The sequence below is a fragment of the Passer montanus genome, unplaced genomic scaffold (assembly GCF_014805655.1).
Source record: "Passer montanus isolate IOZ18808 unplaced genomic scaffold, ASM1480565v1 scaffold21, whole genome shotgun sequence".
NCBI lineage: Eukaryota > Metazoa > Chordata > Aves > Passeriformes > Passeridae > Passer > Passer montanus.
This window is the reverse complement of record NW_024366703.1, coordinates 5077282-5104195: the sequence shown is the minus strand read 5'-3', so window position 1 is coordinate 5104195 and position 26914 is coordinate 5077282. Positions and strand designations below refer to the sequence as shown.

Genomic DNA, 26914 nt, shown 5'->3' with positions numbered 1-26914 from the left:
TCCATGCTACTATATGCTCTATATACTACTTTACGTATTTTGATTTTTTTGGGAAATCTTCTTTCATGATTCATTTTTTTATCACCTGTTTTCACACCACACATTGAATTTTTTTCAGTGACAGCTATGAAAAAATTAAAAGTATTTTTCTTCTTAACTTTTCTTTGAAATGAAGGAAACTTTTATAGCCTAAACCCTTTCAGTATATTATGTAACAATGTACAATTGAACATGCATTGTATAACTGGAAGAGCTAATACTTTTGTTTCAGGAAAGGTTGATTGCAAAGCTGTAATTCCATTGAAAGGCAGAATATTTTTGTGATTTATCTGGTTCATTCATTACATCAGTGCAATTAAAGAACCATATCCTTCCCACACCTGCTGACTCGCTGAGGATATGCTTATAGCTTTCTTAGATTTCTACCAATTACCTGATCCTGCTATGTCCACACTAGACTGTAAATGACAATAGATTTGGTGTCTACAGAGGTAGATTCAGTTGTGCTATTCTAGAGAATGCAGCAGAAAAACACTTTCTTTACACAGAAAGTGTGTTTTATAACAGACCAATCAGCTCAATAGAAGAATTCTGGCTGCTCTTGATTTAGTTTGTTTTCAAGGACTGTTTTGGAATCATACTTCATACATCATATATACCTAAATAGCTAATTTTTGAGGGCTAGTTCCTTCCTCCTTCATGACACATGACCTCTGCTGAAATCTTGTACACTGTTTTCTGAGACATTCAGGAATTTTTGTTTTTTCTAGGCTTTTTAGTGGTATGTCAAAATGCAAAACAGAGATTGTCAGGTACATTTTGAGCCCTTAGTTTTAAGAGCATTTAGTAATAACGTCTTGGGGGTTTTTTTGGGGGTTTTTTGTTTGTTTGTTTTGGTGGGTTGTTTTTAGTTGTTGTTGTTTGGGGGTGTTTTTTTGGTTTTTTTTTTGGGGGGGGTTTTGGGTTTTTTTGTTTTGTTTTGGGGTTTTTGTTTGTTTGTTTGTTTTGTTTTTGTTGGTTTTTTTTCTTCATGGATTTACCGCTCTGCTTTTTGCATTCTGCAGACATTAATGTGGTAAAAACCCCAACCATATCTTTTCCCTTAACACTAAACACCTTCCTGGAATTAATGCAGAATGAATGTGTGACCAGCCAGACTTGAACCTGTATAATTCTAACATTTTCCAAGGGAACAAAGTAATTCATTATGCAACATTATGAAGTAAAACCTAAAATAGCCTTTTTCTCTCATATATCACTTTGTGTTTCTGTATATGGTTATTTATTGTTATACATATCTATATTTTTAGTCGCCTTTTGCATTTTAATGTTTACTACCATGGTGTTTCTAGGTGGCCCAAAACTTTGGCTGGGATAACTGCTTACCAGCCCTGTCTCCAGTATTCTTTTAACTCTGTCACATTTCACAATGGTGCAGAAGAGGCAAAGGCGTGGCGTAAATGTAACCGGACTGGACGCTGGGATGAAGAAAACTACTCTGAATGTCCTTACTCACAAGAAATAACTCAAGTTCTTCATGCTTTTAGTCAGGTAATATTTTGGAATCCAAGTCTCCCCTTCTCTAGAACTCATTGTTAAATAGATTTCAAGAAATGTCAGTTCAGCCACATGTTTGGGATAGATGGACTTCTAACAAAATGCTTTACTTGAAAGACAACCATTTTTTCCTTTGGTAATTGGAAGTTGTAATAGGAATAAGTGCACAGCATTACTTTTACCTTAGTACTTTTTTCCATTAGGTGCTTAGAGTCTAGATGATTATTAGTAATGCTGGCAGGGTGATCAGTGCTTGACTTTCCTTCCCCTTATATGGTTTTCCAGAAAGATGTAAATTTCTTGTGGGGTCCCATATCAGAGGTTCATCAGCTGAAGTGCCTTTCCTCTTTAGAATGCCTTTTTGATGTCTTAAAAAAAAGCAGTATTTAAATTTTTTGTTATGGATAAGTAAAAGAATGAGATGAAAAAGTAGATGGATAGAAATTAATGAGAAAAAAAGAACATAACAGGAAACACTGTGGAGGATGACCCAGATATGTAACTGCCATACTGATTTTACAACTTCCAGTTTCCTTGACCATTTCTTCCCTGGTAATATCAGTAATGCTAAGTAAGACCACAAAAAAGTTTGTTTTCAAATGGGTTCATAAATAAGAATAATTAATATATTAAGAGAGCCATTGCAATTACAGGCTAATAAAATAATAGGAGTATGTCTAAAATCCAATCTATTCTCCTGTAAGCAAGGAGGTGAGATTGGGTTTCTCAGGGCTTTAGACATTCAGGATTTTATAATCTCTGAGGATGGAGGCTGCACAATTTCTTGGGGTTAACCTGTTCAAATGCCTGACTGCACTTAAAACAGGAAAGATTTTCTTCACAGCCAGTCTGAACTTCTCTTGTTCTCCCACCATGTGCCACTGAGTATAGGAACCCTTATTGACACTGTTGTTTTCATGAAGGTCTAGAGATAGAGGCAAGGCAAGGTAAGTAGCTTGGTATATTTTATGAGGCCATATAGTTACAGTCTAGAAAAAGTAAAAAAAAATCTTCAAAATTTGTTGGTCTGTTGTGGTGGTGTCTTCAGATAACTGCAATGAAATCTAAGACCTAAGGCTGAAAATGCATTCATATGCCTGAATATTCTCCTGAAATGTATATCCATGGCATACTGATGCACATAAATCCATGTGAAATTATGGCAGGCATTATACCAATGGATGTGATCTCCAGTTTTTAAAGAGAATGAAGCTAGCTGATTTATTAAGCCTAACAATTCTAATGTATTTTCAGATGCACATCAATTTGACAACCGTGCTGGAGTTTTCCCGCCAGCTGACAGCCTACACAAGAGGTGCTTCCCTCTTTGCGGATAAAATGGATGTAATATATTTGGCTTATATAATGGAAAAGTTAATTGTCTTCGTGGATGAAGTTGAAGATGTAAGATATCTTCTCTATGCTGAAAAAAAGTATCACTTAAAAGTCTTTTCATATGGCCCTGCTCTTAATGTATGCGGGCACACAGTGAAGAGTAGCTCCTAAAACTGATTGCTGATTGCAAATGTTCTGCATAAACTGTGATGTGTCCCTTTGTGCCAAAAAGGAAACTAAGTCTTCTTCACTGATGACAAGGGCATTGCTGCTTAGGAATAAAACCTGTTTTTAATGAGCCACTTAATTAAATTTCTTTTTAAGTTTATTTTCTATCACGTCTAATGTGTTAGAATGGACTCTGGCTGGCCACTGGAGCTACACATGCTTCTTTTGTTTTTGCTATTTTTTCAGAAGGTTTTCACTGAATTTTGCAAGGAGGCATCACTTCTTGTAAAGAAAAGATAATATGTCTTTATGTGCAACTTCGTACAGAAACTTTCAGCATTATGTATGCCATTTTTTGCAGGAAAATCTAATCAGAATTATGCAAACCCTATGGGAAAAATAGGTTTTTACAGAGAACATAAATGTTCATCATATTTTTTTGTTCCTGTTAATTTTCAGAGTAACTGCTTGCATAAAGATTTTATAAACTGTAATTTTTGACCATGTTATGTTTTCTTTTGGTTTGGCAATGTTCATTCCATTCTGGCTCTGGGAATTGTAACAGTTAACATTTTAGTGCCAATTTGAGAAAGTCTCCAACTTCAATTTCACCATAATTCACTAGATCTAAAGTATATTATTAAGTGCTCTCCAAGAATCATGTTTCAAAGCTGCAACTTTATTTCAGCTCAGAATCCTGATAAGATCTTACTGCTTTCTGACAAAACAAAAATTTGACATTCAAAAGAAACAGCTGGATTTGCCATAAAGCCTCTTTGTTTTTCTAGCAGCTGATGTATTTTCCATTAAAGCTGAGCACCATCTCTAATCTTTTAATTGACTTCTTCCACCTTTCAAATAGGTTTTAATTTCTGCTCTTTTTTGTATCAAAACGTCTCTATCTCCATCACTTACATCTACATCTCTGATTTAGTAATCCTTTATTTTCTTAATTTATAACATTTCTCCTATTTTTTCTCTCTTTTCCTTTATTATTCTCTCAAGTTTTCTAGGTAGAGTCCTCATCCATTGAGCTGTCAAATGTCACCCATTTCTTAGCTCTCACATACAAGGTAGAAAAGCACCTATGGAATTTAAGTATCAATAGCTTCACTGCACTTGTAATTATAAATAAGACTGAACTTTATTTCATACAAAGTGCTTGGTTGGGAATTGACTAGAAGCTGAAACTAGAATTACATAAATCCATTAGAAATCAATTTAAATGCAATTTTTCAGAATATTTTCAAAAACATTCTTGCTAAACTAGTACAGTTTCTGTGCCTCTTTTCTGGGATGTGCATCCCATTCCACATGGGATTGTTAATTTTTATGCAAGGTAAAGGTCCCATCTGGTGGATTGCCTCTCAAACAAGAGAGGTTCAACAGCTGCACAAGGGACATATTTGCAACATGCTACAATTTTTTTCAGGAACATGCATGATAGCCCAAATTTTTGTATTTTCAATGACATGACTTTACTCTTCATTAATGCATTTAATTATAGTATAAGTTACTTCCTTTTCTTATTTCTCTCCTTTTGTATATTTATAGACTATTGTTCTGCCCTCACTAAGTTACTGCCTAGCTGATTGGTGTTTGCTTTTATAGTTTCTCATAAATCACTCCAGACTCTTAATGTGATTCATTATTATTCATTTTATCAATAACTCTGTCACATTGTCAAAAGCCATCTAGAATTATCTAGTAATTATGTTCTCAAAAATAGATTAAATATTTCACGAACAGTCACATAAAATTTCACATGTAGTCTCATTATTTGTTTCCCTTGCAGTGCATGAGAAATTTATCTTGTTTTTATTGAAAATGCAGAACTAACTTCATAACCTCAGCCATCATTTAAATCTCTTTCACCATTGCCGATTTTCTACTTTCCTTTCCATTGAATCATCTGTGTATTTGTCTTATTTTTCTGTTGCTATTAGTGTGACTTTTTGGCTTCTTGAACTTTTCTTTAGAAATATTTCTCAGTTGTTTTCTTCTTCTATATACAGTTTTATTCAGGTTTACCTGTTACAAATGGGTAGATCTTTTCCATATCTTTGCCTTCAAAAATATTGGTAATGTGGTCATGTTAATTTTGAAATTTTACTCAAATTAAGTTTTTGAATTTTAAAAAGCAAACATTTTTATTCCAGCTTGAAATAATGACAGAAAATATTCACCATGATACTTATTTTTTCTAAATGTAACTACTAATAAAATTTCAAAGACACAGTTACCAAAATCTGTAAAATGTCACCTGGGAAAACAAGGATCTGTTGTTTTGGATTAGGCACAACTGTGAATTAAAACTACCAAAGCTATGGCTCATGAGATGATCTAAGTTTATATCAGCACCTGAGCTGTATCTCAAATTTACTCCCCTATATCTGTAATAAAGATGTCTTTCAAATATATTTTCCCTCTCTTTTTTTTTTTTTTCCTTCCCCACAAGCCTCCCCCTCAAGGTCCTTTGATTGAACATGAAGAAGTTCTTTAGAAAGCCATGGACAATTTTAATTAGTTTAAGAAAGAGGGTGATAATTCTGGAACTCTGTTTATTGAGATGAGATGACTCAATTTGTCTGGTTTATCTAGAAGATAAGCTTTAAAGTTGAGAATTAAAAAGCTTTTCCTTGATGTGGGTTACACTTCTCCTTTCTTGTGTTTTCTTTTTCAGTCCATTTAAATTTTTTATAAAATCAAAACTGTCTTTCAATGAGGGTTACCAAGAGAAATAAGGTGCCTGCCTTCATTTGTACTCTTACTTGTTCTTTTCTTACTTCTCGAGTTTCACAGACAATACCTTTGGGTTTTTGGTTTTTTTTCTTCTTCCAGATTGGGGATGCTCTTATTGAGATTGCCAGCAATATAATGTTGGTGGATGACCACGTGTTGTGGATGGCTCAAAAAGAAGACAAAGCCTGCACCAGGATTGTACGATGTGTGGAACAGATTGCAAGTCAAATACTGACCAGCAAGATTCAAGTTATATCAAAGGTATTTCAAAAAATTAAAAATAGTCTTGTAAGACTTTTTCTCTTGAATTCTATTTGCAAGACCAAAATATTTTTTAAATATGACCAATGGTATTGAAATTCTTTTTTCTTTGATCAGTTGTATTTATTGTGACCATATAGTGTTGACAACAGTATCTTTCTAATGTTCTTTGTATTCTTTCAGTTTCTATTTTTAAAGCCACTGTAGTAGTATATGGTTTTATTTTGAAAGGTCCAAGTTGAGTGAGTGACACCAACATGTCAGAGCATAAAAGACAACAAGATCCTTTGTAGTTGGAAGATTTTAATAAAACTTACCCAGAATTTCTGGACAATTATTGATTAAAATATTTAGAAGATGATCAAAAAAGACCTATCATGTCCTAAAAATTATCAGTTCAGGGATAGTTTTAATTTTTTTAGAAGCGAACTGTACCTAATTATTAGAAATAATTTTTTTACTCATTGTCCTCCATCTACACAAGTGTATCACTTGGATACTGAAAGGTTCTAATTTGGAGACTAAGACATTGTCTTCTTGTCAGCTTCAACATCTAAATATCAGAAATACATCTAAATCAGAAACATGAAAGTTATCCTTTTGGAAATTTAGATAAACACTTTAAAGCCTTATCATTCCTTGAGTTAGTTTGCTTGCTTGCTTGCTTTTAAAAAATCTTTATTCTTTTCTCAATTGTCCACTGCATTTACACAAAAACATTGTTTAAATGTGAGTTCAGGTACAGAGTCAATCACAGGAAAAATGTATAAAAATAAAAGGAACAAAAAAAAAAATAGAATGAAGTGAATTATTGAGGAAACCAAATAGCATAATAGCCTTTGTTTGTGCTTTTATAAAAGCGGCTTTCAAACAGAGACAAAAATATATTGGACTGTTTCTTAAAGAAAGTTTTTTATTTCATTCTCATTTACATAAAAGAATCAAATTTGCTAAAACTATTTCTATTAAATGTGTAGTGACAATAATGTAACTTTTAGAAGTATTTTGCAATGTGACAGCTAGGAGGGCTCTGTTGTTTTATACTTGCCTTTCTTTTAAATGTCAAGTGACAAAGGTTGAGTTTTTTCCCTGTCACTGGTTTAGGAAGATGTTGACATTACTGAAAAGAGTAATTCTATGAACTCAGACTTCTATATATGTCACTGACTGTTTTGCCTTGCTTTATCTTTTAGCTTCTCATGGTTTTCTGTAGGAGAAGTAGTTTACTGTTGAGTGCAATTTGTAAATAAACAAAAGCTGTGGAGTATTTCTGGTGTCATCTTATGCAATACCAAACATGTCTGTTCCTTTGGGAGGCCAGCCAGGAAACTGTCTCACAGAAATTGCATCTGCTTTCTTTATTTTAGAAAACAGCAAATAAAACACCCACAGCTTAGGTAGCCAATAGTTTCTAGTACAATTACAAAGGAAAAAAAAAAAAAGAGAAACTCTATAAACTATGTCAGCCATAAAACACTGAATCATAGAATCATTTAGGTGGTCAAAGACCTTTAAGATCATCAAGTCCAGCCATTAATTCAGTGCTGCCAGGTCCACAGATCAGGAAACAATCTGCCTGGAAGCAGAAACCATATAGTCCTATCAGTGTGGCACCAGTCTAAGGTAGTCCACCTGTTATAACACAAGCTGTTTGTCCCATGCACAGACCTGTGATGAAATGAAAATGCTGGTTTAAGGGTAGAGGTGCATCTCTGCACTCTGCTGCAGTCTCCATCTCCTTACACTTCACTTTGCTGAAGGGTGGGTCACAGATGCACCTGTAACATGGTGCTGCCTTGAACCATTTAGTCATGCTCAATGATCTCATGGAACAAGATGCGTGAAAAGACTCAGCCACTAAGTAGCTAAGAAGGTTCCTGTTTAATTTCTTAGGTACAAAGCACATCCTTATTCATTTTTTAAGTAGTTCTTAAGCCTGGTATTGCTAGTTCACTTTATAACTCTATTGCTTTAATTCCAGATTCCATTGAATTGAATAATGATGGAATTGCAAAACTGATATAATAATAACTAGTGTAACTATAGAAACAGATCTATATGTATGTATATACATATATCTCGGAAGTAACGATGGAAGCAAACCCACTATGCTGTTGTAGAACCCTGTATCATATTTTTAAATAAGTTCTATTTTCTTTCTCACCCCAAGACAATATATAAAAATACACATATGTCTGTGTGTATGTGTGCATACATGCACAATCCTTTGTTGAGTGAATGCAATAAACATGCATTGCACACACAGTTGCAAGCATGGTTTATGGGCTTGTGACAACTATTTTCAATATTTTCACAGGTATCTCGTAATATTGCTCTGGAAGCCTTCATGATCAAGCCATCCAGTTTCACAGGAATGACTTGCACTGCCTACCAGAAAACATCTGCAAACTCAGACAAGTCAGTGACTCCTGATTTGGGAAGATGGGAAGCAAATCACAATCCTGATGTGTACTTGAATTTTAAGTGCAACACTGGCAATCTGGATGGTTCTTTGGTGAATTCTTCTACCAGGGTAAGTCAGTATGATTATGAATATAAGTTGTCTATTTTATTTATTTAGTGTTTTCAGCAGCACCTTTAGGCAGAATACTGATTTGTAAAATTAATATTTTATGTGTTGTTAGCACTGTAAACTTATTAATAATTTCAGCGTGTAAGTGGGCTTAAACTGGTGTATTGGGTGTAGCATATTTTGTTATGCTAATGAATATTCCATTAATAGAATCAGGCAGAATGCAGGATGTGAATAGAGATGAGTGAATGTCTTGTTCTTTCTATCTCTGAGTCCAGTTGTGCAGACTTTTCTATGTGTAAACAATCTCTTCAAATTAATTTGGAAAGACTTGTTTTAGTGAGGCACTCTCACAGGGTTTTACATTGCAGAGATGCTTTTTTTTTTTAGGGAAATTACATTTACTTTCATAAATAATACTGCACTGTCTTCTGGACTTCATGCTGAGGGAGAGTGTTTTGCTGGATTTTTGATTAGTAGCTTAAGAAAATAGTAAATAAGCCTTTTAATAGAATACACTGTTATTATCAAATAATGAAGTGTAACAATTAAATTTTGATCTAGCAGGAAATGGAATTTTGTATTTGGCTGAGCATGTTATTGAATTTAAGTATTAGCGTTGAATTTTAGTTATCCTTCAACTGAATCTCAGTTTAATAGGCTTATTTCTTGAATTATTTACTATGACAAAATTATGCTTCTCTGAACAATATTACTGGTTTATTGAACTTGAAAAATTTTGATTGAAGTTTGGTGCATTTTAATCTGTATGGTCTGTGCAATCAGTTATATGGTACTTTGTGCTCCCATGATCTTCTGCTAAAAGGAGTCATCTTAAAAATGGAAGAATAGGTTAAATTTATTTCCTTTAATGGAGTTAATTTTTTTCCTCTTAACACTTTTAACATGTCTGTCTATAGGAAAAAGAAAGGTGTCTCTGAAAAGCAATGAGTTTGTCATCCATTAGGTGAAAACTAAATGTCAAAGATCTAAAAGACACAAGATTTGTTCAAGAGGAAATCCTGGAACACTCTGAATTGTATGGAATAGTATTATTGATATAGAAATATATATGGGAATACAGGAATTGGAAAGTTTTCTTTATTAGCTCCACGAATATTTAAAAACTGAATACCAACCTTTTTAGTAAATTAGTCTCTTTATCGTTGAATGGTCAAGCACTAGTGTATCTCTCCTCATACAAAAATCCTACCATAATTGCAAATTTCTCATCTCTTCTGTCAAGTACTGTCAAATATTTAGAGTAAGTTAGACTAGTTATTTGAAGCCCCTTACTAAAATGTTGTCAGAATGTCACCATAATGATCTCAGTAAAATCTTTCCTTGTATACTGTGAATCTACCTGACTTTATACAATACAGAGAAGAGAAATTCTACTCGTGGTACAAGGAAGCCAGGAGAAAGTGAGCTCATTCCCGTGCAAAGCCATTTTATGTATATGTAATATATATTCTGATGGAAGTGTCCTTATTAGGTGGACCTCCAGATATCACCTGTATAGGAATTTGGAAAGATTGTAAGAGGATGATACAGGAGATTATAGACTTGGCTAAATGTTTGTTACACGGTTTTAGGTTTTAACATGAAGGTGTACTCAGGCTTTAAATGTTCTAGGGGAATAAGCAAACTGGATATATTCCTTTAACTTTGTCCTGAAAATAAAGAAGTTTTAATTCACTGCTCTCTGAAAGTTTTAAGCTAACTACTCCCTTAATTCATTCTGAAATTGGTTACATTTCTTCACTGTTGAAGGGAATGATATGTAGAATTGTAACTGATAACAGAAAATGGGATTTTTTATCGTCATCCACTAGCAAAATTATTTCTATATTTGCTCATTGGAGGTAAACCTACTTGATTGTGCTGTGCAAAGTTTAGGAAAATAGAGAATTTGTTATAAGGTCAGAATTGCTTCTTTTATTATATCTGACCTTTAGAACTTCATCTTAGATGCTGAGATTACTCTTACAGTCTTCCTCTATTTAGCATAGGATTAATAATGAAGAAGAAAAAGCATTTAATTAAAATCACCGAGTAGATGCAGTAATCACAAATTTAATTAACTTCTAATAAAAATGTGAAAATTTGCTTAAGAAGCTTACTAAAAGAAAATATTCATATGTTTTTGTGCTAGAAAGTGTAGCCCTCTTCAAATTTATCATATTGTAAATCATCTGCTCACTAAGCAAAACAATTATTTATGTTTTCTCTTGTTAAGAAATTTCACTAATCAATTTAAAAAGTGAATCCTCACAAAGTAAAGTGTGGGCAGTAGAGGGGAAAAAACTGGTATAGGTGAGCTCAAGCTTTCTTGTAAATACCATCAAAGCTTTTGTAGCTATTCATAGTGATATTCCCTGACAATGGTAGGAAATTGATACATATTTAGGCAGTGGTTTTCTGTACATCAATTAGCCTGATCTGGTTATTATGGTATAGAACGCCCTAAAAAGGTTAAGAAATATCAAAATTTAAATAAATAAGTAAGAAACAGTTTTAAAATAATAGACTTTGAAAATTAAATCATTTAAAAGACACTGAAAGAGGTTCACCATTCAGAGAAGTTTAGGAGATAGCTGTTAAAATATATCTGTATCCACTTATGGTTCAAATATGTTTGTAGACCAACTTGCAGCATTTTCAGATACCCTAAATTAAAATATTATCTCAGCTTGACACACAAATTTTTATCTTTAAATCTACTTCTGACTCTGTAGCCACCTGCAAGTTTGGAAAGAATAATTTATTGGTGTTCAAGATCAGAAGTTTTGTGTGGTGGGACTTAGACCCAAATGCCTTCTCTTAGATCCCATTTTTGCTGTTAGTAGGGGGCTTTTCCTGCCTGACTGGACTTTACTGGGTGGGGAAAACAAGCTCAAATATATATTCTGAATTTTTGTTATGGTGTTTTGACACACTGGGTGTTTTCCTCTCTGTTTGAGAAGCCTTAATGGGATGCTCCTGACTGAGATCCTATCACAGAAATGCTCCTGAGGCACAGTCTGTCCCATATGGTCTGAGGACATCACGATAATGAAGTGATGGTCACACAGCAACCAGGCTGCTGTAACATTTGAACTCAGACAATGTGAGAACAGCTGATGAAATTTTAGTGCCTTTCAGTACAAATCCAGTGTCTGGTTCTTGTTTGGTACCAGACCTGAAGGATACTTGGAACCTGATCTCTGTTCCCACCTGATTCTGCAAAATACCTCCAGTGTGCAAGATAATCACTTGTACAGTTAACCCACCCTCTGACTCAGGAAAGTTCCTTCAGCGCAGAATGAACCTTTAAACTTCCTGTGCCATGGCAACGAAATGTGCAGTTTATGGTGGACTGTGAGTTTGGTATTTGTGCTTCAACTTTGAAGAAAGTATTTTCTTAACATAATTTATACTTTCAGCTTCATTGAAAATGCTCGTCAAGTGAGAAGTCTATTCCTATCTTAATTATTCTCCTGACACACAAATGAATTGGAAGTGAGGTTTTAAAATTTCAATAATGTGTATTTCACATGTAATCCCTGATTTCTGAGTTCTTCATTATATTCTCCATGCATTCTAGTCAACTTTTCAATTCTGTTTATTTCTTCTATGCCCTGAGCCAGACTGACCTTTGGATTTGTCAGGTTGTATTACAGGTATTGTCCATGGAAGAAATGGTAAAAGTTAAATTGGTACCAGACATGCTAACCACAAAAACAAATTCTAAAGTGCACTGACAAAATCCTATGATTACCTGCATGTACCATGTTTAGACATTACACAATTTTACAAATATTCTTGTCTCAGATACATACTGGAAAATATACAACCTAGGTAACAAAAGGTTTTGTCTTGAATAGAATAAATTTTGATTGTCAGACCATAGATGTAATGTATATATAATGGTAAATCCACAGGTAAAAATTACAAAGAATGGAGAAAAGATCTTAAAGATTTCCACCAAGTGATAAAAGTTGGGTAAAACACAGAATTAAAAATCCAAAGAGGAATTGTGAATGGGAAAAGTATTGTTGCTGATATAATGAGGTTGATTATCCATTTTAGGATACCTTTTCCCAGTTTCAGAATGCATGTGTACAGAAGTGTTTCAGTGCATAAAGATCAGCTCAGGAAATTCAGAATTCATATAGTGTATAGAGTTTGTGAAAAATATAATACTAAATGAATCTACTTCTTGTAATTTGCACAGAAAATAGCTATTATTGATTTTTCTGATTCAGTCTGTCAGACTAAATGTTCCCCATTCCAGATCCTCTTTCATTCCATGCTACATTAAAACAAATACTTTTCAGTCTTCTGTTGAGAATATTCATATTGAAATATTCAATAAACACATACATCATATTAAGAAAGTACCATCTGACATAGTCAACAAAATACTTTTATCCTACAGTATGTCACAGTATATTGCTAGGATAATTTTGGTTTCTTTTCTAGCATGAAATAACTAGTAGGTTGATAGACATCTTAAATGTAGCATGAATTATGTTGACATGATCATTTCCATTGTGATGGTCTCTAATTTCCCAGCACACATTGCTTTTTAGAGATTATTGCAGCACTTTCCTCTTCAAATACGATGGACTTGGGAGTATGTTGTATGATACATGTTAGTACAAGATTATAATTTTTCTTTTTTTTCTCACACTTTAATTTTCACAATTGCAGAAAACATGCAATAAAGAAAAAAAATGCCAAGTAAGCAGGACACCAGCAAACGAAACTTAGTGTTCTCAGTTTTATACGTATAGCGTATTATAGAGCAACACTGGGTAGAATGCTGGAATACCTATGTCAAAGCCTATTTTGTTTAAAAATATTTTACAAATATGTCAAAATTAAACATCCAGATGAAGTCATGTCATGTTATACATCAGAATTTGTCCTCTTCCCTTCCCTTTGGGAAAAAATTTTTGCCCATTTTTCTCTTTTCTCAATTTTCTTTCTATGTCTTAGTGCCCAAAGCATTTTGCTCTTCCTCTCTTGGATAATGGTATTATTTGAAAATTTTTCTGGTAACTTACAAAAGAGTTTGCTTGGGTGTAAATTTATAAATTGATTTTACAATAACTAATCTAGGACCATTTCTCTTTTCTCTGTGATTAGGTGGGTACTATCATAAAGGTATAGCTCAATGTGATGTAGGCATTTTAAAGTTTGTTATATTTTACCTGCTTCATTCTTTTATATTTATTCTACTTTTTAAAAGATCTTTTATATATAGCTTTAATTTAATCCTGACATGGTTTTAATAGTGATTTAGAATATATCCAGACATACAATACCTATTTATTCAATATTCTAAATAATCGCCTTAATTCTGCATTCAAAAAAGACTATTTTAATATTCGTCCTTATTCTTAATAATATCTAAGAGGTATCGAAAAATAGCTGTTGGTGTGTCTCTTATTACAGCCATGGACCCCTTGTTTTAAAATAAAATTAAAACTAAGTAAAAACATTTAGAAGTATGATATATAAACTATTTTCTGTGGAAGCATTAATTTTCTTGCAGGTGGGTTCAGATTATACACTGAGCACTAGCTATGGAAAAAGTTGAAATATCTGTCATTTAGGTAATTAGAGGGTTTAATTTCAAAATCAAAACCAGACAAGAAGAACTGCAACTCTTTCTCTTTCCAGTATGCTCAGATCACATTTTTATATTGATACTACTTACTACTACTCCTTCTCAAATAACAACAAAGAATATCTGTACATTTATGCCTACCATGACACCTGCAATGTTTGTAGTTTGGTGTTCTGTGTTCAACATACCTTCTTTTTTCTTTTCTCTGTACATGTTTCTGTAGCCTTTTATTATCTGGATAGTCATCCTGCACTTACAGATCTAAAGATTGAGAAAAATGCAACAGTGCCCAAATATTATTAATGCATATGTGAAAAATGTCAATTATATTAGGTATACAGAAGTGTTTCTGTAATTCTTGTATTGGTTTATCATGTGTTTTAACATATAAAAATTAACGTACATTATGTTTTTAAAAGTGGGAAAAATTTTACACTTGTTTCATGGGTGCATAAAAGGAACTTTAATATGTGTAACTACATGATCATACCCTTTTTTTTTTTTGTCCTTTGCCACTTCTCTTTTAGCAGAGAAAAAGCTAATTCTGTGACTACCAACCCTCTGTGTGTTTTTTTACATTTCATTAATGTTTCAGAAACATGTATTTTGTTCAAAACTTAAATTCATCAAGCCATTTAGTCATTCTCCCTTAATGCTCTATATAGTTTGGAGCCCAATCTTGTATGTCTGAAGAAGTGAAAAGAAATATGATTAGCTGGAAGTTAATAAACACAAGGACAAAGAGACTGGGAGAATTAGCAACTTGTATTTGATGTAAAATTGTGTTATTTGAACTCACATTTGCTTGCTTGTGAAACAAACTTCTGTTCCTGAACACACAAATACTGCTGATTATGTATGTGCTGTCAATATATATCTAGAGATATGCTGCCACTCTCTAATCCACAATGGCTGAGAGAAAAACAGACTTGATTTTCAGCACCATTGCTCTTGCTATAGAAAAGTTATCTTTGGGATTTCCCAAAAGGCATTATAAGATTAGTTTCCTTGTTATAAACTATTAGACTCCTTCATGTGCATTGTGCTGTTAAATAATAGTTTGTACACTAATTAAGATAAACCACATAACAAAACCCCATTGACACCATAACAATTAATAACGCAGAGCATCAGTTGTTGGAACGTATTTTATGTTAACTTGATGGTACAAAGGTAATAATGACCATGTACAATACTGAGTACAAATGCAAGTCCCACTTCTGCATTGACTTTTGAGGACTTAACCCCCAACTTTCTCATTATATAAAATAAAATACCCATAATTTTCTAATGGTATAAACAATAAACTTTTAACATTTTTATAGAACTCCCTGTGTAAGTTAAGTATTTTCAACTGTTCTTTTCTAAACTCTCCTTTTTAATGTTTGTTTTATTTTCTCAGAGAATGATTGATGCCACATAATAGAGCATGCATCGGTATCCAATAAGTAATTACATTTTGATTCTCAAAATCTTTTTCACTACAAGGTTGCTTAGGTAATTGATTGTTGCTTATTTTAGAGAAGGCATTTCCAATCTCTAAATTGATAATTTTTGTAACTGTGGAAGTGCATTTAGAAGCTTTTTCTTTCTTCTTTCTTTCTTCCTTTTTTTTTTCTTCTCTCAATGTTAGCTTGTTGGCTTATATTGGCCCACAAATAGACCAGTGGTAACAAAGAGTTTGCTAAAATAGATTGATTATTAGGAGGTGATATGACTGATTTTTTTTTCTGAATGTGGATTCTTTTCCTAGAAATTCTTGATTGTTTCCTGACTTTTTCATCTCCAGCTGCATGTGATAATCTGAGGAAATGGTCAATACCACACAGGTGAGGAGGCTGCTTTGGAGGAGTCAAACCCTCTAGGTGGTATAAAGGTGCTCACACAAGGGTAGAGCCTTTCCCATTGTCAACGTGACCATATTGGCTGGAACTTCCTCCAGGAAAAGGCAGCAGTGTATGAGGTTATGTATCAAAGGTTTTTGAGTGGGTTTTGGGTTTATGTACATAGAAGAATTAATTTGTGTGATTTTCTGTGTAGTGGTTAGGGCACTGTAATTGCTGTGTTGTAGAACTTTCCCAAGGATGTGTATGGATGTGTGTATCTCCATACAGAACATCCTTACTGAGTATGTAGTGGAAGTCAGCAATGGAATGCAAGTTTTCCAGGAAGTGGGTGTGTTACCTCTATGTTTTATGCACAGTGTAGACCTAGGGGTGCAATTAGGTAGAATACCTCTTCTAAAGTGACTTATGAAGAGACAATCATAGCAGGAAATTGATTCAAGGAAGGACTGGAATGGTTCGGAACTGTCTTTGTGACACAGGAACTGAAATTTCAGTTAAAATATTTCTGCCAATGTTGCCCTGTTGTTTGCTGAAGAAATTAGTTAACTGGGCGGTGTTGTTTCTGTGGTTTTGGTGGGTTTAGCTGGGATTAGGAGTTCACCCTTGATTTTTTCTTTAGTTCCAGAAAAAAATACATACCAGTAGAAATCTCTAACATTTCTTTTTTGGGTTGAAGGATTTAATATTTCCTTACTTAATTGACTGTTACCACTTTGTAGAACTTGTGAGATGTGTTCTGTGTCACGGTGAATTCAGAAGTACTTTGCATAGTCTTGTCCCTAAAAATAGATAGAAAATTCTGTCAAGTAAAAAAATCTTCTTGCAGTAGTTGTTGTTGATGTATTAAAGTGGCATTCACTAAAAATATATAAATTAATTCTTCTATAAGAATTTTTAAATTATTTTAAAACCCATTGTTTTTTCTACTGTATGAAAAGAGTGATAAACTTCTTGTCATTCATGAGCATACACACACAAACACTGATGTTTATACACCTGAAAGAGAATTGCAGTTGGGTGGGGCTCAGTCTTTTCTCTCAGGTAACGAGTGACAGAACAAGAAGAAATGGCCACAAGTTGCAACAGGGGAGGTTTAGTTTAAATATTAGGAAACATTTCCCTATGGAGAGGGTTGTTAGGCAATGGACCAGACTGCCCAGGGAAGTGGTGAAGTCACTCAAGTGACTCAAAAAATGTGTTCAAGATATTCAAAAAGAGCTCAAAAAACATGTGCACATCATTTGGGAAAAATGGTTTAGCAGTGAACATGGCAGTGCTGTTGGACTTGGTGATTTTAGAGCCTTTTCCAAACTTAACAATTCCACGTTTCTATGTTTCATGGTTTGGAGGACTGGAATCCTGCTTTCTCTGTATAAGGGGTTAGCAACAGTTGTTCTGGAAGGATAGTGCATGTGGACAGGTAATAATACATGTTTATGGTTCTTTGTAAGTATTTGAGTTTAATCTATTTTCTGAACTTTGAAAATATCTCCTAAAAATAATGCAGTGGGAAAATAAAGTGAAGAGAGTGAGGCAAGGGGCAGGGGGGGTGTTTCAGAAGTAGTAAACTTACTAGAATCAATTTCCTGAGTTTACAGTTCTCATGAGATCATTCCCTGCTGTAACATCTAGTGTTGGAGTGTGTGGGAAGAGGGAGAGATTTTCGTGGTGAGGGAGGAGGAGTGAGTTGTTTACTTGGGCTTTTTTTAACAACAAAAAAACTATGACAAGACTTGTGATACTAGGGAAGTTGACTGTGACCATAATGATTTATTTTTGTCTGTCATTTTAGACTGTCATGTGCTACACTTTGAAAATAGGATGGAAAAGCGCATGACTGCTGTCCCAGCAGGCATCTCACAAAGATGTGCATAGTATTTCTTGAGCCCATCTCAATGAAAAATTTATTTGTTAGCTAAATTAATATTGATATGCTGATTCATGTTTATGCTGTGAGCTCTTTCTGCATTATTGATTTATGTATGGTTGGCATACTATATCTCAAATATATCAAGCAAAGCGTGTAAATGTGTTGAACTATAACTGAATGTAGTAGAGATGGGGATCATACCATTATTTCCTGACTGTGAATTATAAGAATCCCATTTTTAAACTTTCATAGTTCTACATAAGAGTTAGCTCATTATTCTAAATTATTGCTATTGTGCTCCCACAATGTCCCAGAAAGTGAAGGAACTTGCAGGTGTTAATTGAGTTTCCAAATCATCAGTGAAGGAACTTACTATTAATGCCAGGTGAGTTTGTAATGAAACACATAAGCTCTGCTTTACAGAGAAAGGAATTCTACACAGATATTCATTGTTTGACTTCAGAAATGGACAGTCATTCTTTGTGAAGTTAATTGGCTTCATAATCTTGTTTTAGTGAATGAAACTTGTACACAGCTTTCTTTAGTTTCTGGGAAAACTTCATGATGAAATAAAGAGGGATTTCCTTAATGAATTTGAGAAAAAAAATGGCTTTAAATGACTCTTCATCCATTCTTTTTACTGCTTTCTTCTCTTGGCATCAATGAGTAACAAAAACATAATTTAAAACAATACTAAGCAAAAGTTACAATTGTACTTAAAATAGCTAGAAATATTCAGCACTTCAGTAGGAATCTTGAATCTGATGTTTTTTCAAATGCTGGTGAAAAGTGTTGAATTTAGGGATAGAATAAAAGTTGCAAAGGGTCAGTCTAAAATTCCATTTTGACTTGTTTCTGACCTCTGCTAGGAGTCTAGTAAGTTGGAAGCTTTGGGAGAGAAGTACATATAGAAATGGAAATGTAATGGTACATCTCTCTTATATGCACCTTGTGTGCCTCATGGATTTCCGGAACAACAGACTGTATCCAGAAGATGGTCAGTACAGGAAACTGGTTCCTTTTTAGGAAAAAAATTATATCTTTTTTTATACATCTTAATGGTTTAGGTCTTATAGTGTTAATGATCTAAACCATCTTAATGATTTAAGTCTTATCCAACCACACATGTATTTATGTGTTCACTGAGCTATATTATGTTTGTTATTTTATGTAGAAATAGTTCTTTTTCTTAATGTGCCCAGAATGCAAATGTACAAACCTGAGGACAGGAGTGATGATAATTGTTAAGAAGTCCACATCATCTCTGTGTGCATGGGAATATGTATTCATACAATATCAAACTCCAGTCATGGAGTTTTTCTGCCATTAATCCTTGTACTGATCCTTTTTTTTTTTTTCATATACCCTCCATTACTGCTAAGAAGAAAAAAAGAGGAAAAATAAATTAGCCAATTGTTTTAGCTCAAAACAGGCTGTAGGCTATGAATTTGGATAGACAAGATAACAATTCTTCTCCTAAATGTAGGTTAAAGCCCTTCAGACCAGAACTCTGATGAACCAGAACTAAAAAACACAGTGGCTAATTGGATATGTACAGGTCATACAGTAGATGTAACAGCTGTGTAGTGCATGCTTCACTGACCAGCATATGCTGCTATTTTAAAGGAAAAGAGTAATCTTAGCACTTGACACTTGAAGAAAAAAATTGCATTTCTGCAACATTTTATTGCAGAAAGCCTCCTGTATTTCATAAACTCTGTTTGATCAGTACTGTGTAACGTGTCTTAACAGTTTCAAAACTCTTACTAAATATAGTCTAGCAAAGTTGCATGTAATTATCAGAGTCATTGAACTGGAAGGTTATTTACAGCTATGTTGTGTTTCTTCAGCCTTTATCACTGCACTTCTGATGATAGCAGTCATCTACAGAAATGCCACCAAATATTAAATATACTATTTAAGTGGTACTGATAATTTAAATGTGTAAATTTCTAATTTCCACATAGAATAGAATTAAATATGTATTCCAAACTATTGTAAAACTGCTGTTCAGAAGAACTATGATTTTCAGTTTTGTGCACTTTCAGAGTACCTCACTGATTTGGCATCTATATTTTAATCCTCACTAAAATCAGACATGAAATTTCTGAAAAGTAAAGTCTCTAATAAATAAATGTCTAACCTGAGTATATGTCAGAATGTATGTAGTATATTTAAAGTTCATTTTACCCTTAGAGTTTATTTTAATTCTGTCAGATAACAAATCCAATCAGATGGCTGCATCAAGCTTCAGCAGTAAGTTTTCTTCCACAGTGCAACCACAAGAATTTCTGTAAGGAAGGAACTTTCAAAGAGAATCAGACATGCTGGGTACCTTTTGCTACAGTTCTTCCCAGTATGTTGGTTCTTAGGAATTCATTAATGAGTGGAAAATCACTCTACACATAGTTGAAAACTAGCAGTGAATGTTACAATCTATTGATAATTGACTTTTTGCAATAAATACTCAGAAAGCCTACTGCTGTAGTATTTGGTCCTGATTTACCCTTGCATAATCCAAATGAAATCACTGCACTGAAGTCTATATTTATTTTGGCTAACAGTATGTGCATTCCTGAAAACATCTTATCCCATTTGTTAGCACTTCAAAAAAAAAAAGCAAACACAAAGTGACTAGGGCACTATTATTTATTTTCATTTTAAAAACACTTGTTCATTGAGCATTAAACTCAGGTATACTCTAATACAAATCAAACTTAAACCATCAGCCAAAGTAAGATAACTCAGACACTATAAGCATGAACTGGTGACCAGTTGCTTTTTGTAATTATCTGCTAATCCTTGAAATATGCTAACATACTTTTTCAGGTCTATGCTAGTACCAGTTTCTCTACCTGCAATTGCGCTGGCAATTCTGTTGCTTCCACACTCCTATTGCCACTAGGAAGAATAAGATACATAGATGATGCTGATTTTCTTTCAATATGCTTTTTGTTTTCAGGCCATTTGTACAGTCAATAAAAGCTACCATGTATTTGCTGATTTCTCAGTATCCTTGAAAGTGGTAAAACAGTAAATCTGTTTTGCCTTATAGTTCAGTCCAATGGATAACGGAAGTTTTTAATAATGATTAGGACCTGAGAATAAGCTTCTTTTAAAATGAAATAGGTTTTCTGCAACTGAGAAATGGGTAAGAGAATGAACACTGAAATATACCTTCTGCAGGCAGAATGTGCAGATGTGTCATGTGAAGTTGTTACATAACCTGAAGAGTCAGGGAGGAGATGCTTATTCAGCTCAGTGAACAAGTACTGGAGTGAGGTTCAAAACTTTAGGACACTAAATTAAACATCATCAGTGCCAGAAAGGAACAGGCTACAGCTTTCACATACAGCTATGGTGATGTCTTCATGCAACTATGAAGAAGAAAAAAGTGTAGGAAAATTTTTATAGGACTAAAACTCTTTTTCTCCTGTTGTCATCAGCTTTGCTAGTAGGTTCTTCTGTGCTGCTGTGAAAGCGTACCATGCTGATTTACAAAGAAGAACTAATGATACAAACTCCATTTTACTTAGCAGTTGAAAAGGTTGAAAGAGCACAAGCCTCTCTCCTCTGTAGGTGTCAACATGTAGATATTGAAATAATGCCCCAAAACTGCAGTAAGAAGTAATAAGTTCTGAGCTGCTGAAATTATTATCCTGGGAATAGGTTTCTAGTGGCACTCTGCATGATTTCTTCAGTTCCCTTTGTAATCAGTTTAAAGGTTTTGCCTACATGCAGACACAGAGGAAAATTAATCTGAATGAACTTTGAAAGTGTTTAAGTGAAACTCTAAGTAGAGTTATCCAGAATCAAAGTAGTTTTCACTCAGTTCAGCTGAGTTGAATTAATTTAGAAATGAAGTCAGCTAAATTGAATTAAGGCCACTTAGTTATGACGGAAGGTATCAACAGGAATGTCTAAGTATAGTTTACTAACTTTAAGACATTTAATAACTTGTTCTAACTTTTCTTGATCATCACTTATATATATTCTTAACACAAGTACACTCTCGAGACTTTCCCAAAGATTTTCCTGTGGAATGTCAGAAGTTTATTCTATTATACTCCGGCCATGTAGGACAACTTTGTCTTTCTTTGTTTAATCAGTCTGGAAAACATATTTTTCTTTTTCCTCTTTATCTCACCTTAATATTTCATGCTAGTCATGTTAATCCATGTTAACCCATGCAGGAAGGACTGACTGACCTGTCATTGTCCCAGTAAGAAATTAGTACGTATTCAGTTCTCACTGTGGAGCTACACACTGAAAAGTGCTGTATGCCTTTTCTTCCATGGCATCACTGTAGCTCAGAAAGCTACTTAACAACCTGGAATGGACATTTGCAAAATGCACTGTTCAGAAATTACTGGTGAGGCTTCAGAGTCTAAACACATGCTCAGGGTGATTTGCTTGGCAGTAACATCTTCAAGATATCATTATGACCAGTTTCGTACTGTTACGTAATGGTAGCTGTCTTAGCAGTCCCTTTTACAGTCCCTTGCTCCCTTGTAATAACATCAATTTTAAGAAATACCATGAAAGGATAAAATAAAATATTCCAGGGTGGGTTGCTTTTTTATGAGCTATGAATGGCAACAAATGAAAATGCAGTAAATATAAATTTACTGCAGTTACGTTACATAACAGGGTCATGCAGGGAACACAGAGAAAGCACAATCTAAAATTTACTAAATATACAAATTAATTCCTCAGATTTTTATCTCCATAAAGTAAACAAGCATGCAAATCTTGAATGAAGCTGAATGAAGGAAAACTCTGTGAGGAGCCTCAGGTACATAACGTTTTCATAAATCTGCTGAGAGAGCATGTCAAGACAGCCAGCTGCTTTTGTCATCTTATATCTGTTTCTATTTTCCTGTAGTACTGGCTCCTGAGTACATGTTTTGTAGTAGAAGCACATTAAAACCCTTAAGCAGCAAGATAAATGCTTAGAGCTGTTTCAGTTAGACTGTTTGTTGGAATAAATCCTGCTCCTTACTGCCTAATCACAGGAAGCTTTGCAGGCTCTGTGGCTGTTTTGTAAGGACTCACAAATCTCATACTCTGAAAGAAGTGTCTGCATTTTCAGCTTCATAATACCTAACTGTGCTCAGACAAACTTGAAATTTCTTGTATTCCAACAGGTTGTGAGGCTTGCGGAATAGGACAAGTCAGAGTGGTGAATCCATTGTAGCTGTACCTGTTACCAGTCCAAGTACAGGAACATTCCAGTAGTAAATCCTGCTTCACTGGTTATTGACATGACAGGCCATTTTCTTTCTGATTGACTTCCCAGAGCGTTAATACAAATCCCTACCAAAAGAGCCATCTGTGGAGGAGATACAATTTGTTTTAAGACCAGCTACTCTATGAATTTCATGTGCTCTGACACTGTCACCGTGCCATCCTCTTTCTTTTCTAAATGGTACATCATCTTTCAAAAATGGGTTTTTTGAGAAAATCACCTATGGCTTTTTTTTTTTCTTTAAATCCTTGCATAAGAATTCCTTAGAACTTAAGTCAGACCACCTGAAGCCTTGGCCATGAGGAATTTCCTTATTACTTGAGCAAGCCTTGAATAGTCACTACAAATTAAGACAATCAGATCTGTTTGCACCTATTTCTCGTCCTCTAATTTTTCAGTTTCTTCTATGACATTTTTATTTCCCTTTCTTTTACTGTGGTGTTCTTTATGTCCTTTATTTTTTAGGATTTAGTTTTTCCATTGATTCTGATTCCTCTAGAGGAAAGCAGTACATGAGAAACTGATCAGGTATTTTGTTTCTTTTTCCAATAATGTCCTAATGAACTGCTTATCACTTCAGCTAATATTTCACTCTTTTGGGCTATTTTTAAATTTTTTCCCTTTCTCTTCTCTTGGCAAAAGAAGCTGTCAGGCACATCTTGCCCTTTGGCTGCTTTCATGAGAAAACTGATCGGGTAATTTGTTTCTTTTTCCAATAATGTCCTAATGCACCGCTTATCACTTCAGCTGATATTTCCCTCTTTTGGGCTATTTTAAATTTTTTTTTCCCTTTCTCTTCTTTTGGCAAAAGAAGTTGTCAGGCACATCTCGCCCTTTGGCTGCTTGTGATGCTTCTGCTTAGGCTCTGCAAAAAGGTGACTTCCATTCTGTAACATGCAGAAAAACTCTCTAGAGAGGAGGTCTGGGTAGGACTGAATACACAGGTCCTGCTTTTACTGTGCAGATTTTCAAGAAATTGGTGGTTTATTATCACATAAAGGCAGACTATCATCTCTTAAGTGATGTTCTGCTCACACTGGAGAAGGGTTTGCAAAGTCTGTTATTGAGGCTTTTTTTGGATATTTTTGGTAATCCTAACTGAATATTTGGTAGACAAATTTTATTTTCAGTAATTATATAAATGAGTGTGATGATTGCCTAAAGTTAAAATTATTTTGAATGTTAGATTCTTCAATTAAAATTTAAAAAACAAATCCAGTGGGAATTTTGGACATGATAAACAATATGATAAATAATAATGAATTGTTCCAATTAGCTTTAATTGTTTGAATAGTCTTCCCATGATTCTCCAAGCAAAATACAATGCAAATATAATACTGTACAAAATAGTAGGCAGATTCTACATCAAGATTTTATTTGATAAATTTAAAAATATGTCTGTTTCCTGGAGAAAAAGAAGGCAATTTGATTTTTTCTTTCTATATTTACTTGGCACACAATCAAAATCAAAGAATATATCATTGCTGGGAAAGTTTTGTTACTTAGACCCAGTGGTTTCATATGGTCTCTGCTCTTGCAGCTACTCTCCAAAGCAGTGTAGCTCAGAAAAACTTAGTTAATGGTGATAACTGACAGATGTGACTTCTCTCTGGGACTCTTCATCAAGATATACCTATAATTTTAAACCTTTATGAGTATTGATGGTGATGCTTACATTCCTCACTTTAGATAATATTTTTTACAAATATTCCAAATTACATTTATCACAGCATTAACAGTGGCAGTCTATGCACCTACTTGATGAAACTATAAGCAAACAAGTTGGAGAAAGATTTTTAGACATATTTATTGGCTAAACGCTTCCATGTTTTTCTTTTACTTCCAAGAAGACAAAGGTTTTTCAGGTGGCAGAATATGTTGCACTGTCTCTGATCTCAGTTTTCAAAGGACAGGAATTAGGGAAGCATATACTTTGTATTGATACTTTAAAAAAAATATTTTTATTTTTTGCAAATACAGTGAAAACCTAATTCATATTGCTAGGGACAAATTCTTGTCACAAGTTCCATTACAAAGGTACCCAATAGAAGACATTGACAAAGGCCAGCATAACATTGGAAATGTTACTGAAATGTTGAAAGTGTACAGGGTCAGGTATTACAATAAATGACCAGTAGCTTTGAAAAATAATGAAATTAGCTCTGAACACAGCAATATCTTTGTTAGCATTCTACTCAGAAATGTATGTGTGCTTTTAAATTTGTACATGTACTGCATAATGCATGCAAAATAGAGAAAAGTGGTTTTGTCAAGTGAATTGAAAACAGATTGATGCTGAGATAAAAATTGCTTGAAGGACACAAGGGAAACATTCTGCCTCAAGGGAATGGGTCCATTTTTGCCCTGGTAAATCTCATGTAAGCTTGGAGTAATGGAGATGCAACTTAATGGGTTTTTTACAAGTAACACACAATGTTGTGAAAAGGGGAGGAGAATTTTATTAGTTAAGTTATTGGATAATGCTTTGTCAAAAAAGTTAATCGTTGTTTAACAGGGTCTGTTAAAAGGTAGGTTAAAAGCTGTCTTCTAATGAAAAGCAAGAGTTCTCACTATTTCAGGGCAATAGGATGTCATTCTGATTGTAGATGTTTGGGAGAGGAGTAGTCCTAGCAAAATAGTTAAGAGTGTAACTTAACCCTGCTCTAGAAATTTTATAGAAATATTGACTTGGAGCCTCAGTAGTATGAGAAATTATAATTCACAATATGTATGTGTAGCATAATGGGAAAGAATGATTATGGATGTTTACCAGTAATACACCTTACCAGGAATTCATAGGAAGGATTTCAAGAGATAGAAAGTATTATTTCCACATGCTCTGATAGAATTTGAGAGTTAATAGCCATATGCAAAGTATATTTGGTAATAATAAAAAAAAATTAAATTAAATTAGTTTGCTTTTGGGAAAGCTTTATTAATTTACTTGTTTCCATGACCATCTAACATTTCAGCCAAGATAACAATGTGGAGGTAAAACCTTCAGACTTCAGAGCTGCAGAAAATTTTTCAACTCCTATTGAAATTTTTGCAGCAAACTTGGAAAACCAATCAACATATTACTCCTGTGTTATGTACAACATTAACCCAGCAGCCTTCAATTCATGTGTTTAGTATTCACCTGTTTGCTTTTACATCACTGATGTTCTTGTTGTGAAAGCACTAATTATTTTCCTTCAAATTAAAGAAATTCAATGAATGATCATTAGACAAACTCCTTGGAGACCATCCCTGTAACAGCTAGACAGATAATTAGAAAACAACTAAATTAGATAATTGGAAAAAAGTAATAAATAGTTCACATTGAGCTAGACATTCTTTATATTTTTAATTTGCCTTGGCAAACTTTTTCTGTTATTTAAATATGGGAAATACAAACCATGTAAAAATAGCTCAGCAACTGCTCCAGGAACTTTTATAAATACCTAAATTAAAATAATGACTACTACTGACATAAGTTTAGAGAAGCTGGATAAAACCTTATTCATTATATTTCAGTTTTTAATAACATGTTTCAGTCCTAAATATACAAATTGATCAAATCTAATTTTTAATTAAATAATTTTAATAAAATAGGATAATAGATGTGCACATTCAGAGTGCAGTCATTGTGCACAGCTTACTAGAAAATAACTATAAAAGCACTGCAGAGTCACTAACAAGAACTGATCATCCAAGCACAAAGAGTCACATGCTGCACACTTGTTGAAAAGTACCT

The 26914-nt window shown here is 33.9% G+C and overlaps 1 protein-coding gene across 1 annotated transcript in view; it reads left to right on the top strand.

The window, feature by feature from the left end:
* The window catches only part of LOC120502186 (adhesion G protein-coupled receptor A3-like), a 255064-nt gene that overhangs the window by 135063 nt on the left and 93087 nt on the right, over positions 1-26914 (top strand). Inside the window, exons 9-12 of the mRNA XM_039709368.1 lie at positions 1353-1551; positions 2812-2961; positions 5902-6063; positions 8381-8596. Of these exons, the coding sequence (XP_039565302.1) occupies positions 1353-1551; positions 2812-2961; positions 5902-6063; positions 8381-8596 (727 nt within the window). The remainder of the gene's footprint in view (positions 1-1352; positions 1552-2811; positions 2962-5901; positions 6064-8380; positions 8597-26914) is intronic.